Source organism: Microcaecilia unicolor, chromosome 2 (genome assembly GCF_901765095.1).
Source record: "Microcaecilia unicolor chromosome 2, aMicUni1.1, whole genome shotgun sequence".
Taxonomy (NCBI): Eukaryota; Metazoa; Chordata; class Amphibia; order Gymnophiona; family Siphonopidae; genus Microcaecilia; species Microcaecilia unicolor.
Genome location: NC_044032.1, coordinates 444,072,774 through 444,091,972, shown reverse-complemented (window position 1 = coordinate 444,091,972; position 19,199 = coordinate 444,072,774). Strand labels below are relative to the sequence as shown.

At 44.0% G+C, this 19,199-nt stretch overlaps 1 protein-coding gene across 3 annotated transcripts in view; it reads right to left on the bottom strand.

The window, feature by feature from the left end:
• LOC115461211 (nucleophosmin-like) overlaps positions 1 to 19,199 on the bottom strand; it is a 247,819-nt gene that overhangs the window by 207,412 nt on the left and 21,208 nt on the right. For all 3 annotated transcript variants that reach the window (XM_030190881.1, XM_030190882.1, XM_030190883.1), the window contains exon 3: positions 8,324 to 8,443. In XM_030190881.1, coding sequence (XP_030046741.1) covers positions 8,324 to 8,443 — 120 coding nt within the window. The remainder of the gene's footprint in view (positions 1 to 8,323; positions 8,444 to 19,199) is intronic.

The window sequence follows — 19,199 nt, the reverse complement described above, 5'->3', positions numbered from 1 at the left end:
ACAGTAGATGTGTCTCTGGCCAGGGTTGCTTTGGGGTATTGATCTTCATCAAGCCCAGTTCTTTCCAAAGGCTGGGGAGCTTGGCCACTTTGACATTCCTTTTTGTTGCCATCAAGTCCAGAAGCGGAGAACCCCATTGGTCCACTATTATCTGAAAACCCTGGATGGATAGTTCCAATTCTCCCAGGTCCAAGGAACGCCTGCTGAGAAAGTCCACCGCCACATTCAAGGACTCTGCAATGTGAGCTGTTGACAAGAGGAGAAAATTTTTCTCTGTCCAACTCGAGGAGGCTACCTCCACCACCGTTGAACAGCTGTGGGTCCCACCTTGATTGTTGATATAAACTACAGTTGTCAAACTGTCAGAGAAAACACAGACTGGGGCCCTCTCCTGAAAAGGAGCAAAGATGCTTAAGGTATTCCACACTGCACTGACCTCCAAGTGATTTTATTGACCACTTCGATTCCTGTTCCATCCAGCTGCCCTATGCAAGATGGAATTTGTAATGAGCTCCCCAACTCGACTTGCTGGCAGTTGACCGACAGGTGGCAGAGGGTGTTGGTAAATGGAACGCTCGGAAGGTGAGCAGTGGAGTTCCTCAGGGGTCATTGCAGGGGCCTATTCTGTTCAATATATTTGTAAGAGATATTGCTGAAGGGTTAGAAGGAAAGGTTTGCGGATGACATGAAGATAGTCAATAGAGCGGATACCCTGGAGGGAGTAGAAACAAGGAGAAGGGATCTCCAAAAGTTAGAAAAATGGTCGAGGGTATGGCAGTTAAAATTTAATATACAATTATAAAGTACTCACTTTTACACCTATATCATAGTATTTCACTAATTTATTTTAAATAAATTATAGTGCCTTACATACTTTGATGCCCCTCCTCATTATCCTCACAACAGTCACTCCAGAACTCCTTATTTCTAGCCTATCACTCAACCACATCCATTCACTGCTTGATCACACCTGTAGTCAATCCTTTACCACCAGCATGTTATAACATCAATGAATAATACATTTTTAGCTCAATTACAGGATTCCCCTCTTAACAATTCAAACGAGTCTTCAAATGGCTTTTCTGCTCAGAAACCCAAAAGAGAGATACTGAATAGGAGGGGAAGTAAGCTCGATTCAGGAGCGAGACCTTGAGGTGTGGAGTCAGAGGATATGAAGGCAAACAAAATGTGACAAGGTGACAACTGTGGCCAGAAAGATGCCAGGCTGCATAGAAAGGAATATAACCAGCAGAAGAAAGGAGGTGTTGATGCCCCTCTACAAGTCATTGGTGCCCACTTGGAGTACTGTGTTCAGTTTTTTGAGGCCATATCTCGCTAAAGATGTAAAAAGACTGGAAGCGGAGCAAAGAAAAAGGTACAAAAATGGTATGAGATTTGCGTTGCAAACCGTTCGAGGAGACTTGCCAACCTGAACATGTAAACCTTAGAGGAAAGGAGAAACGGGCGACATGATACAGATGTTCTAATATTTGAAAGGTATTAATCCGCAAACAAATCTTTTCTGGAGACAGGAAGCTGTTAGAACTAGAGGACATGAACTGAAGTTGAAGGGGAGCAGACTCAGGAGTAATATCAGGAAGTATTTTTTCACAGAAAGGGTGGTGGATACGTGGCATGCCCTCCCGCGGGAGGTGGTGGAGATGAAAACGGTAATGGAATTCAAACATGCGTGGGATAAACACAAAGGAATCCTGTTTGGATCTATGGAACCAGTGGAGATTGGGTGGCAATGCCAGTAATTGAGAAGCAAAACCAGTGCTGGGCACACTTCTACTGTCTACGCCCTGACCGTAACTGAATAGATATGGATGGGCTGAAGTGTAACCTTTAAGGGGCTCTGATATTAGCTTCAAAACTTTTAGTACAAGAACAGTGCTGGGCAGACTTCTACGGTCCGTGCCCTAAGAATGACAAGTACAAATCAAACTCAGGTATATATAAGTATCACATACCATGTAAAATGAGTTTATTTTGTTGGGCAGACTGTATGGACCATTCAGGTCTTTATCTGCCATCATTTACTATGTTACTATGGTGCCCATTGTCACCACATTCCATTGTGTTATCAGAAAGAAAGCTCCAACAGTCAAATTCCTGGCCAACAACCAGCACTGCATATGCTGTCTGGCAAGCAGAATCCTAGGAAGATGAAAGTTGTATTTTCTGTGCACCGGAGACCGGCAGCTGAGAAGTGATTCCTTTAATGGCTGCATACAAGCCCTTGCCCATGGCACCACTTCCATCACTGTCATCATTGACCCCCAAAACCTGGACATAGTCCCAGACTCTGGGTCTTTCTTTACTGAGAAGGCCAAATCTGTTGAACCAGCTATGACTTCCTACGCTGTGAGGAAGATCCTCTCCCATGCTGCGTCTAACAGAACACCCAGATACTCCAGAGTTCATAATGGGAGTCTGCTCGTCTCGAAATTGGTAACCCAACCCAACGACTGCAGAAGACAGAAACTTTGCCGGCACCAAGCTTTCCGAATAGAAGATGCACAAATGAGCCAGTTGTTGAGATACAGGTGAACTCTGATTCCTTGGTGCCAAAGGAAGGATGCCACCACCACCATAACCTTGGTAAACGTTCTTGGAGCCATGGCAAGACAAAGTCAAAGCCCTGAACTGGAAGTGACGGCCCAGCACTGCAAAATGTAGAAACCTGTGATGCAGCGGCCATAAGGGTACATGCATGTATGCCTCCTCAAGATAGAGGGCGACAAAAAATTCTCCCACTTGAACCAAGGCTATGACTGCTCTTAATGTCTCCATGTGATAGCGGGACACTTGAAGGCAGCGGTTTATACCTTTGAGATCAAAGACAGAACAAAAAGATGCCTTCCTTCTTTGGGACAATGAAGTAGAGAATCTGCCTTGTCCTTGTTCAGCCTGGGAAACTAGAACAATAGTTCAAAGTGCCAGTAAGGAATCTACAGTGGCTTCAACCTCGATCGCCTTGGTTCCCTTTTGACAAGAAGACTGCAAGAAGACAGGAGCGACCGAGCAGGAGAACTCATCTCGAAACCTTCTCTACGAATATCCAGAACCCATTGGTCCAATGTGACTTTGGTCCACCCCTCTCAAAACTCCTGAAGATATCCTCCCACCGGAGGAAGAGAACAGTGGACCAGCCACACATCATTATGAAGGTCTAAAGACATTGGGTGCTCTAGTTGACTCAGAGGGGCAACTTCCTGCCTGCAAGAAAGGAAGACAGGCATGCCTGAAATTGGGACTTCTGACCACACTGCTGACGACCAGGTTGGTACCGTTTACTGTCTTGAAGATGGATGACCAGAGACTTTCTGCTTATCTTCCAGCAACTTCCCTCATCACCAAGTTACCGAGATCTTCTCCAAATAGCCGCTTGCCCCGAAAGGGCAGTTTAACTAGACTTGACTGACCCTGCATCCACTGCCCAATGCCACAACCAGAGTTGCCAACATGCTGCAACAGCCAAAGACATACTGCGGGCTGTAACCTATAAGATGTCATAACAACATAAGAATAGCCATACTGGGTCAGGCCAATAGTCCATGTAGTTAAAGTACCTTGCTTCCAACAGTGGCCAATCCAGGTCATAAGTACCTTGCAGAAACCCAATTAATAGCAACATTCCACGTTACAAATCCCAGGGCAAAAAGTGGCTTCCCCCATGTCCATCTCAATAACAGACTATGGGCTTTTCCTCCAGGAATTTGTTCAAATTTTTTAAACAGATACACTAACCGCTGTTACCACATCCTCCGGCAAAGAGTTCCAGAAATTAACTATTCTTTGAGTGAAAAAATATTTCCTCCTATTTGTTTTAAAAGTATTTCCCATGTAATTTCATTGAGTGCCCCCTGGTCTTTGTACTTCTTGAAAGAGTGAAAAGTTGATTCACTTCTACCCGTTCTACACGTCTCAGGATTTTATAGACTTTAATCATATCCCCCCTCAGACGTCTTTTTTTCCAAGCTGAAGAGCCCTAATCTCTTTAGCCTTTCTTCATATGAGAGGAGTTCCACCCCCTCTATCATTTTGGTCGCTCTTCTTTGAACCAATTCTAATTCCACTATATCTTTTTTGAGATATGGTGACCTGAATTGAACACAATATTCAAGGTGAGGTTGCACCATGGAGTGTTACAGAAGCTTTATAATATTCTTGGTCTTACTTTGCATCCTTTTCCTAATAACTCCTAGCATCCTGTTTGCTTTTTAGGCCACTGTCACACACTAGGCATAAGATTTCAGCATATTGTTTACAATGACATCTAGATCTTTTTCTTGAGTGTCGACTCAAATAGCATCCGCCAAGCAGACATATCCCACTTCCAGCTGGATGTTATGGCGCCTGTCTTGTTTTGCAGACTGTTGATGCCACTTCAGACATGCTCTTGCTATGAAACAGCTGCACACTGTTGCAAGAAGGACAAGAGGCGGCCACTTCAAAGACTGTTTCAGCAAGCCTTCCTATCCTGTAGATGTTTTAGGGCAATGCCCCCCTTCCACCGGCAAAGTGGTCTTCTCAGTCACCGTCATAACCAGGGAGCCCAGGGAAGCTGCAAATTCTTTCTGCTCCAGAACAGGTAGAGGTGAGCCATTGCTCTTCCCACTCTCAGCCCCGTGTCTGGCGAGACCCATTCTGCTGTAATCAGGTCCTGAATGTCTGGATGCACTGGGAATGCCTTAGAAGGACCTCTAAGCCCCCTCATGATTGACGAAGATGGAACTCCTAATGCTGAAACAGAAGGCTCCTCAATAGAAAGCACTGCTAGTGCCTCAGAAATAAGAATACTGAGCTCCTATTTATGAAACCTCAGTACTTTTGGATTATGAGCTCTCCCCTCCTCTAAAGGCTCTTTCAACAATAGCTCCTCTGAATAGACCAAAGCCACATCAGGTAAGGAGGGAGAAGCAGAGATAGCCTCATCTGTCCAATCTTGGAGATCTAAACAAGATCTCTTAGGAGCTGGAAGGGCAGCAGGGTAATAAACTGAAGAACTATGCAGCAACTCTGACTGTCCCTGCTTCAGTAAATAGGCCTGGTGTTAAGAGCAATATACAGTGGTGGAAATAAGTATTTGATCCCTTGCTGATTTTGTAAGTTTGCCCACTGACAAAGACATGAGCAGCCCATAATTGAAGGGTAGGTTATTAGTAACAGTGAGAGATAGCACATCACAAATTAAATCCGGAAAATCACATTGTGGAAAGTATATGAATTTATTTGCATTCTGCAGAGGGAAATAAGTATTTAATCCCTCTGGCAAACAAGACCTAATACTTGGTGGCAAAACCCTTGTTGGCAAGCACAGCGGTCAGACGTCTTCTGTAGTTGATGATGAGGTTTGCACACATGTCAGGAGGAATTTTGGTCCACTCCTCTTTGCAGATCATCTCTAAATCATTAAGAGTTCTGGGCTGTCGCTTGGCAACTCTCAGCTTCAGCTCCCTCCATAAGTTTTCAATGGGATTAAGGTCTGGTGACTGGCTAGGCCACTCCATGACCCTAATGTGCTTCTTCCTGAGCCACTCCTTTGTTGCCTTGGCTGTATGTTTTGGGTCATTGTCGTGCTGGAAGACCCAGCCACGACCCATTTTTAAGGCCCTGGCGGAGGGAAGGAGGTTGTCACTCAGAATTGTACGGTACATGGCCCCATCCATTCTCCCATTGATGCGGTGAAGTAGTCCTGTGCCCTTAGCAGAGAAACACCCCCAAAACATAACATTTCCACCTCCATGCTTGACAGTGGGGACGGTGTTCTTTGGGTCATAGGCAGCATTTCTCTTCCTCCAAACACGGCGAGTTGAGTTCATGCCAAAGAGCTCAATTTTTGTCTCATCTGACCATAGCACCTTCTCCCAATCACTCTCGGCATCATCCAGGTGTTCACTGGCAAACTTCAGACGGGCCGTCACATGTGCCTTCCGGAGCAGGGGGACCTTGCGGGCACTGCAGGATTGCAATCCGTTATGTCGTAATGTGTTACCAATGGTTTTCGTGGTGACAGTGGTCCCAGCTGCCTTGAGATCATTGACAAGTTCCCCCCTTGTAGTTGTAGGCTGATTTCTAACCTTCCTCATGATCAAGGATACCCCACGAGGTGAGATTTTGCGTGGAGCCCCAGATCTTTGTCGATTGACAGTCATTTTGTACTTCTTCCATTTTCTTACTATGGCACCAACAGTTGTCTCCTTCTCGCCCAGCGTCTTACTGATGGTTTTGTAGCCCATTCCAGCCTTGTGCAGGTGTATGATCTTGTCCCTGACATCCTTAGACAGCTCCTTGCTCTTGGCCATTTTGTAGAGGTTAGAGTCTGACTGATTCACTGAGTCTGTGGACAGGTGTCTTTCATACAGGTGACCATTGCCGACAGCTGTCTGTCATGCAGGTAACGAGTTGATTTGGAGCATCTACCTGGTCTGTAGGGGCCAGATCTCTTACTGGTTGGTGGGGGATCAAATACTTATTTCCCTCTGCAGAATGCAAATAAATTCATATACTTTCCACAATGTGATTTTCCGGATTTAATTTGTGATGTGCTATCTCTCACTGTTACCAATAACCTACCCTTCAATTATGGGCTGCTCATGTCTTTGTCAGTGGGCAAACTTACAAAATCAGCAAGGGATCAAATACTTATTTCCACCACTGTAAACTCCAAAGGAAACAAAGATCCCGATTGCAGCTGAATGCTCTGCCAGGCCATGAGGCTGTAAAATGGTGGCTGTGCACTGCGCATAATCAGCCAGAGGCTGCTCTTCACTGCAAGCTGGCCCCAACAAAACAGCACCCTTTCCCACACTCTTCTACATCAAACTGTGCACTAGCCTGGTCAGAGAGTCCAAAGACCATGGCATATTTGGATGCTGTGCCAAATTCAAAGATGTGCTGCCGCCAAACGCTTCCTCCATATCCCGCAGGATTCCAGACATGAAGTCACTGTGACGCCCCAGCGCTGGCCGGCAAGTCCCACAGAAGGAACACCGTTTAACTGCGTCCACAGAAGTTGCCATTCAACCCGTCACTGGCGCAGCACGTGTTCCAAGTGGCGAGTCAAGATCCTTCCTCTGCACCAAGTAGAACTTGCAGCCCTCCAAGCAACTGAGTCAAACTTATCACTGCCTTCCCCTGCACCAAGTAGAACTTGCAGGCCTCCAAGTGACTGAGTCAAACTTTAGTCGGACTTATCACTGCCAGCTGGTCCCCACAAGCTCACAGTCTCCGCAAGTCTTAGGCTCAAGACTAATACACTTGTCTCTTGCTCTTCAGGAAACCTCTTTCCTTTTTTTTTTTTTTAAAAAGGTTGTTGTGCTGGAAAAGGAGAGCTCCACAGGAAACAGGAGAGGTAAAGGGAAGGAAGAAGTAAACTCGAAGGGAACCACAGAGATGGATTTGAAGTTCCACAAAGCTCAACTGAGGACAAGTTGACCAAATAGACCAGGAGCAAATCACTAAGAAGAAGTCAACACAGATTGGAAGAAAAAACACAAATCCAAGTGACCAGCAAAACACAATGGTGCGAGCTCCAAACAAAGTTTATTGGAACCCAACACGGTCCGTGTTTCAGCAAAAAGCCTTCCTCAGGGGTCAATAAATCCTGGCTACGTCCGGTTTTCACGGATTTCAGTGATATTATATTTGTGCTTCCCTAGCGCACATAGTCGATTATACATCCTGCAGAGGATTTATCGACCCCTGAGAAAGGCGTTTTGCCGAAACACGGACTTGTTGGGTCCCAATAAACTTTGTTTGGAGCTCGCACCACTGTGTTTTGCTGGTCACTTGGATTTGTGTTTTTTTCTTCCACTCTGTGTTGACTTCTGCTTGCGAGATTGTGGAATGAGTGGACCCCCTTTTCTTGTACTACCCTGCAAATCACTAAGAACCAGACACTGAAAAGTGTATCCATCCATCTGCTGGAGATAGAAAATACTGAGGAGATGGACTGCATGCAAAGATGTCTCAGCTCAGTGTTCAGTTCTCTATCTCTACCTGCTGGTTGATGGACACAACTATCCCACAGGTTCTGGAATAGTCTATTCACTTATCCCAGTTGTAAGCCTCAGTGTAATTGCTCATACTCTGCATTTAAGGCAGATGAGTATATTATGAAATTACCCCCTCCTTAATTCAAACCTGGCATTCCACTGTTACAATGTCTCACCACAAGGCTTTGTAATAAAGCAGCTGTCAATACTGCAACAGAAACACTAGTAACACACAGTCGATGGCAAATGGAGAAAAGCTGAAGTGAAATTACAAATGGGAAAGAAGGCGGTGAGATGGAGCAATAGGTATTAAAACTGACCGTGGTGAGGATGGATGATTTCAAGGCAACCAGCTGGACTTTTGTCAGTTTCCCCTGAGAGTTTGCTGCCTCCACTTCCACTCTGTGCAGATCGTCACTGGCATCTGCGCCCAGGCACACCTATGGACAAAGAAAGGAATGGCATGGCATGAACCAGACAATGCTCCACCCAAGCAGCAAGAACATTTGCTAGGCTGCCTCAAACACAAGCCCCAGGGCTGTTCCATGAAATCAGGCAGAGATTTTGATCTTGCTCTGAAGAATGGTCAAGAATTCAACAAGAAGGGTGCCAAACTGTTCAGAGTGACTTACAGCTGATACATACAAACTCTGATTACCCTAACAGGAAGAAGGACAGCAAGAAGTCACAGAAAAGGCTGCATTACAACAAATTAATACTCAAAATACTTCAGCAGCAGAATGAAGGGAATATGAAATAAATGTCCTTGGCCACTTGGGACCAAAGGCCTGGGTAAAAAGGGGGAGGGATCAGAGTGTAGTATTGGAATCAGAAGGGGGATTGCAAGATTTTAGGCAAATGTTGTCACATTAACTGCTTCAGAAAGTCAGATTATACATAGAGAGGAGTTGAGAATTAATGAAGAAGGGAAGTTAACGCATGACATTAGTAAAGATCCTGTGTGTCAGTAACAAGAGAAAAGGGAACAGGAATGAAGCTAAACAACCACAAGGACAAGGAGAAAATTTTGGAAGGTTAGTGTTCAAACCCACATAATCTTACTATTAAAATTCCAACCTCACTTGCCAAAATGACTGAAGCAGATCTAGATATTCTTAATCAAGCACCACAGACAAATGGCTCAACCAAGTCATAAAACAAAACTGGTAACAAAATTCAAGAAAGCACAGGGTAAACAAAGTAGGATCCTTAGTAGTGAAGTAATAAGGGAAAAATCCAGACGTCATCTTGTGTCTACCGCACCACACCAGAATGAAAATGGACAGACTAGATTGGCCTAATAATCATATCTGGTGCAATATTCTGTGTGTTCAGAAAAGAGAAGGAAGACTGAATTTCGTGATATACACATCACACCACGCAACTGTTGTACAACACAAAGCTGGGAACCAATAAGGGTTAGAGAGGTGGTTCTGGTGTCCTCATCACTCTCCCTTATTGGCTACCAGTGTTGTGATGTACAAATGTCACGTGACCCAGGAAGATGTACATCACAAGGCCGAGAGCAAATGAGGGAGGATGCTAGCTATCTTCTCTTTCCTGTCCCGACAGAGGGATTAAGTAGCTGCAGCAGCGGTGGCACAAAATTAAAAAAAAATAAAAACACAGGGTAGGCTAGCCAGTTGGTCAACTATGCACCTAAGCAGAGTAATGCTGCCGATGAAGCCAATCAAAAGACTGTATAAAACCGATTATGCTCTTATAGATCGTGCACCAAGTCAAAGAAAGGATAAATTAGATCTCATCCGATAATTATTTTCTTTCCTCTAGTCCGTCCTTCCAGACCGGCACAGACTGCTGAGTTATGCACTCCCACCAGCAGATGGAGACTGAGGAGTACCAATTTCTAAGTTAAACTATAAGTGGGCTGAGCAGTCCCCCTGAGAATCAAATCCTGAATAAAAAAGCAGAACTCACAAAATGGGAAGAAAAATCCCACCATTCTCTATCAGTGCCCCAAAAGAAAGCCTATATCCCATGCCAGAGACACATGTGCTGCTGCTCATAAAAGTCCACTTCAAACTGCACGCCTTTATTTTTGTAATAAACAAGAAAAGTTGGGTTTGGGTGAGGCAGGCTGGGCAGGGGTTTTTTTTGTTTGTTTGTTTGTTACATTTGTACCTCGCACTTTCCCACTCATGGCAGGCTCAATGCAGCTTACATGGGGCAATGGAGGGTTAAGTGACTTGCCCAGAGTCACAAGGAGCTGCCTGTGCCTGAAGTGGGAACCGAACTCAGTTCCTCAGTTCCCCAATCCACCACCCTAACCACTAGGCCACGCCTCCACAAAAACTTATTTCACTATTGGGTTATTTAGGGGGGGGGGGGGTCGTTAGTTTTTGCAAGGTTATTTTTTTTTGGGGGGGGGGTCCTTTTTTTTTATTGCTCTCCTTTTTGGCACCTAGGATTTCAGTATGGGTTTTGGGGCTCTGGTTTAGATTATAATTTTTATTGTTTTATATATACTTATACAGATAAATACAACTGCAAAGTGTAATACAGCCATAACTGTAATAACTTTACAAACTTAGGAAAAAAAAACATTTGTTCAATTATTTATATAACATTGGCTTCCTTAGACCACAATGTAAAGGTTAGGGGGGGGGGGGGGTAGGAATTAGTGAAGTGTATTACACAATATCACACGTTAAACAAGAAAAATAGTGACACCGTTATTCCCATACTTCTTATCTCTAAGCTTGTTTAGTATCTAAGAAGTTCTGAAGCTGATCAGGCATATAATATATATATATTTTGTTTGATTTATCCTGATAACACATTTACAAGCATATGCAAGGAAGGAAGAAACCTCCCATTTCCAAAATTTTTGACCTCATTGACAGAAACTTTTTCCTTTTTTCCTGTGTTATTTTAGTCACGTCAGGATAGAGCCAGATCTTCTGGCCTGCAAACATGCGGCTGGTTGATTTAAAATAAAGTCTCATTACTGCATTTAAGTCCTGCTGGAAAACAAAAGACACTATCAACGTTCCTCTTTCCATCGCATTTGTAATTGATTGTTCCAAAATGGCTATGACATTTTGTAAATCCACTGAGTCTTCTCCCTCTACTTTATTCATTGTATTTGAAATGTAGTAAATTTTATTCAAAGGAGGAAATATTTCTTGGGGAAAGTTCAAATTTTCTTTCAAAAATTTGCAAAACATATCATTTGGAGAGACTCCCAACATTCTAGGAAAATTTAATAGTCGAAGGTTTAACCTCCTGTTATAGTTCTCCATTTGTTCTATTTTTCTTCTGATCTCAATACTATCCTTTAATCACAGCCACCTTGAATTCTTCCGTTTGCTTAGAGTCTGTCTGCAAGGCCTCAATTTTCTTTGAAAAATCCCGATTAGCTACTTCCATAGAGTTCTTCACTTCCTGCACCGATAAATTTAATGTCTTTACCTCATCAGAAGATTGTTTCAGGGTTCTTTCGATTTCTAATAACTTCAGCCAGATCCGACTTAGATTCACCTCCGTCTCTCCTGCAACTTCTGATCTCCCCGTCAGGTCGAGCTCCCCTCTGGGCTCTTCAGAATCACCCTTTCGGGGTCCTGAAGGAAGCCCCGTTCGACTAGCGAGAGTTGCCGGGCAAGGAGGAGTTATAGAGCATAGCGGGGAAAGAGATGTTTCTATGGCCAGCAGGAGAGCTGCTTCACCGGTTCCCCCCGCTAAGGACTCCGCTCCGCTAACGCGGGAAACCGCGGGGAAGAAGCGCTCCAAGCCTGTCCTCGCCGGAGTGGATGTCCCGGAAGGTAGGGGAACTCCCCGGATCGTCCCTTTACGTTTTGTATGCGGCATTCTAACAGGAATATCTATTTAATCGGCAGGGAAGGCAGGAGACCACTTCAAACACAACCGCTCACGGCGCCATCTTGACACACCCCCTGGGGCTCTGGTTTATGAGTATGTTTTTTTTTCTTTTTTCATTTGATTAGAAGAGTGGGGAGGCCACTGGCTGGGATGGCCTTCGAGCTCTATAAGTGAGTTTCTTCTTGGGTTTTTACAGGTTCCAGCTGGTTGACCAGAGTTTTCTTAAAATTATCTTACTGGAATGTAGGAGGCATCACTTCTCCGATTAAACATCAGAAGATTATGCAGTGTTTGAACAGGTGTCAAATGGACATTGCAATATTACAATAGATCAGAATTTCCTACCTAAACATCTGAAATTCCAGAAAAGTTGGGTGGGCTCTCTTGTAGAGTTTCTTGCCATTCAGAGGACAGCTGGAGTCCTGATTTTGATTTGAAAAAATCTGGATGCCCAGATACAATCAGTGGCCCAGAATCCAGAGGGTTGTTTTGTCTTGGCTAGCATGTCAATTAATAAATATTCAATGGTTTTATGCAATGTGTATGCATCTAATATTTATGATAAAGTTTTTTGCTAGATTGCTCAAAGTTTTGTTCCCATATGTGAATGATATTATTTTAGGTGGTGATTTTAATACGGTATGTGACCTAGCCCTGGATAGGCCTCACTCGAAGGGTGATTTGCGGGTCCATCTGTCTAGGGGCTTACTCCTGCTCTGCAACACTCGATCTGGTGAACTCATGGCATTTGCTTCATACGGGAGATCGGGATTATACTTTTTCCAGTGCACATTCTAGTATCGACTATATTTTGGTTCCTGGTTCCTTATTTAAATATGTAGTTACATCAAAGATCGGACCATATCCATATGGCACTTCCAATCATTCTTTCATTTGGATCTCCTTCGACCTATCGCCTATAGACAGTTCTCCGTCTTCTAGGAAATTTTCTATTGCCTTGTATTGGAATCCATATTTTCGCTCTTTTTTTACTGGAAAAGTGGTCTGATTATAAGTTACATAATGCAGATCATTCCTCTCAACCTTTACTTTTTTGGGACACAGCTAAGGAAGCATTCAGGGGTGAAATAATAGCATATGCCGCCCACAGGAGGAGGATGAGGGACAAGGAAATCTTATGGCTCGAGAGACAAGTGATTCGTGACAGGATTGAAGTCAGCTAGGGCTAGAAAAATCACTGTTGGTTTCGAAAACGGTGTTGAATATGTTGTTACATCAACAAGCTACTAAATCCTTATTATAAAAATCAACTTTTTGTACATGGCAGTAAAAGTGGCAAATTGTTGTCTCACTTGATATATACTAAATATGGCCCAACAGGAATCTTACAGCTGTCGGATGGCAGGGGTAGACTGGCAACTTTGGATTTGGAGATTAATCATATAAACATTTCTATGAAAATTTGTATGCCACGCCAGCTGAGGATACTTTGGATGGCTCTCTATATCTAGAGAAAGTCCCTCTCCCTCGAATTTCCTCTAGTCAGGCAAAACTTTTGAACGCCCCTATTACGGAAGATGAGCTGATTTTGGTTACTAGGGATAGTAGAACATAGTAACATAGTAGATGACGGCAGAAAAAGACCTGCGCGGTCCATCCAATCTGCCCAACAAGATAAACGCACATGTGCTACTTTTTGTGTATACCTTACCTTGATTTGTACCTGTCCTTTTCAGGGCACAGACCGTATAAGTCTGCCCAGCACTATCCCCACCTCCCAACCACCAGCCCCGCCTCCCACCACCGGTTTTGGCACAGACCGTATAAGTCTGCCCAGCACTATCCCCGCCTCCAAACCACCAGTCCCGCCTCCCACCATCAGCTCTGGCACAGACCGTATAAGTCGGCCCAGCACCATCTCCGTCTCCCGCCACTGGCTTTGCCACCCAATCTCGTCTAAACTCCTTAGGATCCATTCCTTCTGAGCAGAATTCCTTTATGTTTATCCCACGCATGTTTGAATTCCGTTACCGTTTTCGTTTCCACCACCTCCCGCAGGAGGGCATTCCAAGCATCCACTATTCTCTCCGTGAAAAATACTTCCTGACATTTTTCTTGAGTCTGCCCCCCTTCAATCTCATTTCATGTCCTCTCGTTCTACTGCCTTCGCATCTCCGGAAAAGGTTCGTTTGCAGATTAATACCTTTCAAATATTTGAACGTCTGTATCATATCACCCCTGTTTCTCCTTTCCTCCAGAGTGTACATGTTCAGGTCCGCAAGTCTCTCCTCATACGTCTTGTAACGCAAATCCCATACCATTCTGGTAGCTTTTCTTTGCACCGCTTCAATTCTTTTTACATCCTTAACAAGATACGGCCTCCAGAACTGAACACAATACTCCAGGTGGGGCCTCACCAACGACTTATACAGGGGCATCAACACCCCCTTTCTTCTGCTGGTCACACCTCTCTCTATACAGCCTAACAACCTTCTAGCTAGGGCCACCGCCTTGTCACACTGTTTCGTCGCCTTCAAATCCTCAGATACTATCACCCCAAGATCCCTCTCCCCATCCATACCTATCAGACTCTCCCTGCCTAACACATACGTCTCCCGTGGATTTGTACTCCCTAAGTGCATCACTTTGCATTTCTTCGCATTGAATTTTAATTGCCAAACCTTAGACCATTCTTCTAGCTTCCGTAGGTCCTTTTTCATGTTTTCCACTCCCTCCGTGGTGTCCACTCTGTTACAGATCTTAGTATCATCCACAAATAGGCAAACTTTACCTTCTAACTCTTCGGCAATGTCACTCACAAATATATTGAACAGAATCGGCCCCAGCACCGATCCTTGAGGCACTCCACTACTCACCTTTCGCTCCTCCGAGCGAATTCCATTCACCACCACCCTCTGGCGTCTGTCCGTCAACCAGTTCCTAATCCAGTTCACCACTTCGGGTCCTATCTTCAGCCCATCCAGTTTATTTAAGAGCCTCCTTTGGGGAACCGTGTCAAAAGCTTTGCTGAAATCTAAGTAGATTACGTCCATAGCTCGTCCCTGATTCAATTCTCCTGTCACCCAATCAAAGAATTCAATGAGGTTCGTTTGGCACGATTTCCCTTTGGTAAAACCATGTTGTCTCGGATCTTGCAACTTATTGGCTTCCAGGAAATTCTCTATCCTTTCCTTCAGCATTGCTTCCATTTCTTTTCCAATAACCGAAGTGAGGCTAACTGGCCTGTAGTTTCCAGCTTCTTCCCTATCACCACTTTTGTGAAGAGGGACCACATCCGCCGATCTCCAATCCCTCGGAACCTCTCCCGTCTCCAAGGATTTATTAAACAAATCTTTAAGAGGACCCGCCAGAAACTCTCTGAGCTCCCTCAATATCCTAGGGTGGATCCCATCCGGTCCCATGGTTTTGTCCACCTTTAGCTTTTCAAGTTGTTCATACACACTCTCTTCCATGAACGGTGCTCTATCCACTTCAATCTCATTTATACTTTTTGCAGTCCATCGCGGTCCTTCTCCAGGATTTTCTTCTGTGAAAACAGAACAGAAGTATCTATTTAGCAAATTTGCTTTTTCTTCATCATTATCCACATAGCGGTTCGCAGTATCTTTTAGTCTCACAATTCCATTTTTAGTCATTCTCCTTTCACTAATATACCTGAAGAAAATTTTGCCACCCCTCCTTACATTTCTAGCCATTTCTTCTTCCGTTTGCGCTTTCGCCAGATGTATCTCTCTCTTGGCTTCTTTCAGTTTCATCCGGTATTCCTCCTTGTGTCCCTTTTCTTGAGTTTTTTTGTATTTCTGGAACGCCAACTCTTTAGCCTTTATTTTCTCAGCCACTTGCTTGGAGAACCATATCGGTTTCCTTTTTCTCTTGCTTTTATTTACTTTCCTTACATAAAGGTTCATGGCCCTATTTATAGCTTCTTTCAGCCTGGACCACTGTCCTTCCACTTCTTGTATTTCCTCCCATCAGCTCCTTCCTCAGGTATTCCCCCATTTTACTAAAGTCAGCATGTTCGAAATCCAGGACTTTGAGTGGCCACCCTCCTCTTCAGCCGTCATATCAAACCAAACCGATTGATGGTCACTGCTGCCCAGGTGGGCACCCACTCGGACATTTGACACATTATCCCCATTTGTGAGTACCAGATCTAGCGTCGCTCCCTCCCTCGTGGGTTCTGACACCATTTGTCTGAGCAAAGCACTTTGAAAAGCATCCACGATCTCTATACTTCTTTCCGATTCTGCAGACAGAACCTTCCAATCTACATCCGGCATATTGAAATCTCCCAACAACAGCACCTCTCTTTTCTTCCCCAACTTTTGAATATCAGCGATCAGATCTTTATCTAGGTCCTCCAATTGTGTCGGGGGATAGTGTGCTTAATCAAACTCCAGGTCCAGATGGGTTCAGGGAAAAAGTTTTATAACAGTTTACATGAACAAATTGGACCCTCTTTGGTGAAACTTTTTAATTAAATGGTTAGTCGTACCATTTTGCCTGACTGAACACCATGCAGATGATAGTGTTATTGAAGCCAAATAAAGATCCTTGCTCTTCACATTCTTATCGGCCCATCTCTTTAGAAACTAAATATGCTAAACTTTTGCCTGGCTCGGGTTTTGCTTTCTTTAGTGGATTGTTCTCATGTGAGCTTTGTTCATCGAACTGCTATTAAGAACATTAGGAAGCTATCGGCCTCCTTGGAGACAACTGCGTGATTTGTCTTCTCTTTTAATTAGTTTTGATGCTGAGAAGGCATTTGATTGGATGTACTGGAATTTTCATTTTAGTGTTTTGAAGGCCTGTGGTATAGAGGGTTTCTTTTCAGATGCAGTGTGGGTCCAGTATTCGGATCCTTGGGCAGTTATATGGGTTAACAGGATTTTGTCAGAGCCTTTTGTGATTCATTGAGGCACACGTCAAGGATGTTCTTGGTCTTCTTTGTTAGAGATGCGTTGGCTAATCCAGACATCCCAGGAGTAAAATTTACTATTTCTGAATTTAAAGTTTCTACATTTACAGATGATTTGTTAGTTCATATTACTGATCCCCATAAATCACTTGGGGTACTAATAGAAACCTTTGAGGAATATGATTTTTCTGTTTTGTTTTTTTATTTAAATTTACAGAAGTCCTTGGCACTGGCCTCATCAGATTCACTTTGGCAGTGTTGGGTGATCCGTTCCCACTAAGATGGGCATCACATTCCTTTCATTACTTGGGGATTCAATTATCTATGAAAATATCTGAATTATATCAGCTTAATATTTCTCATCCACAATTGTCACATTGCAGGAATGGCAGCATCTTCCCTTAAGGTTACATGACAGGATACACCTTTTTAATATGGTAGAATTTTCCTAGACTGTTATATACTTTTCAAGTGCTTCTCCAAAAGGATATTCACACTTTCCATAGACCTCTTTCTTGTTTTTGCTGGGGTGGTAAGAAATCAAAAATCCCTACACGAATGTTGTTGAGTAATTGGAGGCTTGGGGGGGGGGGGGGGGGGGCATAGGTGTCCCAAACAAATATAATCTAGCTTGCCATCTGGGAAATTGATACAGAACAGTACACACCGATACAAAATGGAAGCTCTTCACATCATGGAATTTTACATCCTTATTGCAAATGCCTCATACTATGCTCCCCTCCAGGTTGTGGGATAGTATTAATTTCTCTTCAGAAATTGTGGCATGACCTCAGACACTGGGGTCTGTCCCCCAATGTTTTGGTCCTTCTCCCTATGGCAACATGGAATTCCTGCTGGGGTTGAGAATAGGACCTTTAGACGTTGGGCTTATGCGTTTGGAACATGTCCTCCACCCAGACGGATCTTTATTATCTTTACAATCATTGGGGGGGGGTGGCTCTTTAACTCAGCTGGCAGATGTTTTTGCCTATCATCAGTTGTGCCACTATGTATCTACTCTGGACAGGACTGGCAATCATAAAACTCATTTGACTTCTTTTGGCTTTGCATGATAGAGACCGTTTGTTTCATTGCTTCATAAGGCCATTTGGGCATTTTCTCCTCCTAGAGATAACTCTGCTTTATTGGCTAAATGGAAGACAATTTGAGGAGGCCTTTGTTGATATTGGTAGGTTGGTTGCGAGGATCCCCGGTTTGGGTATAGCAGTGGATCTACGTGAAAGTTAATTCAGGGTACTCTATAGACCTTTATCTCTCAAACCCAACTCTTCAATAAAGGTGGCATCAATACCCCCTCAGGGTACTCTATAGACCTTTCTCTCTCAAACCCAACTCTTCAATATGGGTGGCATCAATACCCCCGTTTGTCACAAATGTAAATCAACCTAGTTCTTTTTTTTCACGCCTTTTGGGCACATCCCAAGATTCATATTTTTTGGTCTACAGTAGTCCAATATTTAGAACGCCTTTTGGGATCCACAATACCATTATCGACGATGGGTCCCTTGCTGGATAAATATGAGGTGTTCTTGTTGCTGAGTGAGGGGGGTAGTCTACTCATAAGGCAGCCCCCTTGGGTAAAAAGATCAATTTTAAGGTTTGGACTGTTTCTGACCCTCCTCCATTCTGGAATTGGCATCATTTTTCCACTATATTGTGTTACTGCAGAAGCAAAGGGTGAGTATCACGAAACGCCTAGCTACCTGCATGGGCTACTCCCATGGCCACTTACGAGGGTCTAGCCCCAAAACTGTAAGTACTGTACACTGCCTACGGTGAATCTCTTCATAAAGACGGTTAATAAATCCCAATAAATCCCACCCACCTGGGGCTATCCCACGGCCACTTAGAGGACCTATCCCCAGCGTAGCTCAGGTCCACCTGCACCTGTCGCTTGTGCTCTACACTAGCACCCTCCTCCCACCGACTGGGTTACAACCGCCTCTGGGAGAGTCTCCCACTCTCAAATTATCCCCTGTGATTTCTAGGTTACTGGGGGCCACACTCCCAGTGGTCCCACAGTTCCAAGAAAGCACACAAAGACCCAACACACAAACCACCAGGATTCTTATTCAGTCCAGAGGCAAACTAAAAATGTTTAGTCATGAACACTTAGAACAATGAACAGAAAAGGTGCAATCAGCACGACAACAGGTAACTGAAATACAGATCAATTATTTATTTGTTACATTTGTATCCCACATTTTCCCACCCAACTGCAGGCTCAATGTGGCTTACATAGTACCAAGAGGCAATCGACAGGATCAGTAGAGGAACAAATACAATTAGATGTTGGGGTCCAATAAGGTAGGTAGACTAGGCACATAAGGGTCAAAGATAGGGAAGGGAAAATAGTGTCCAATACGATCTCTGGATTTGCTGTGTTGCAGAGTAGAGGCGTCTATGTTGGGTCGATAGGGTATGCCTTTCCGAAC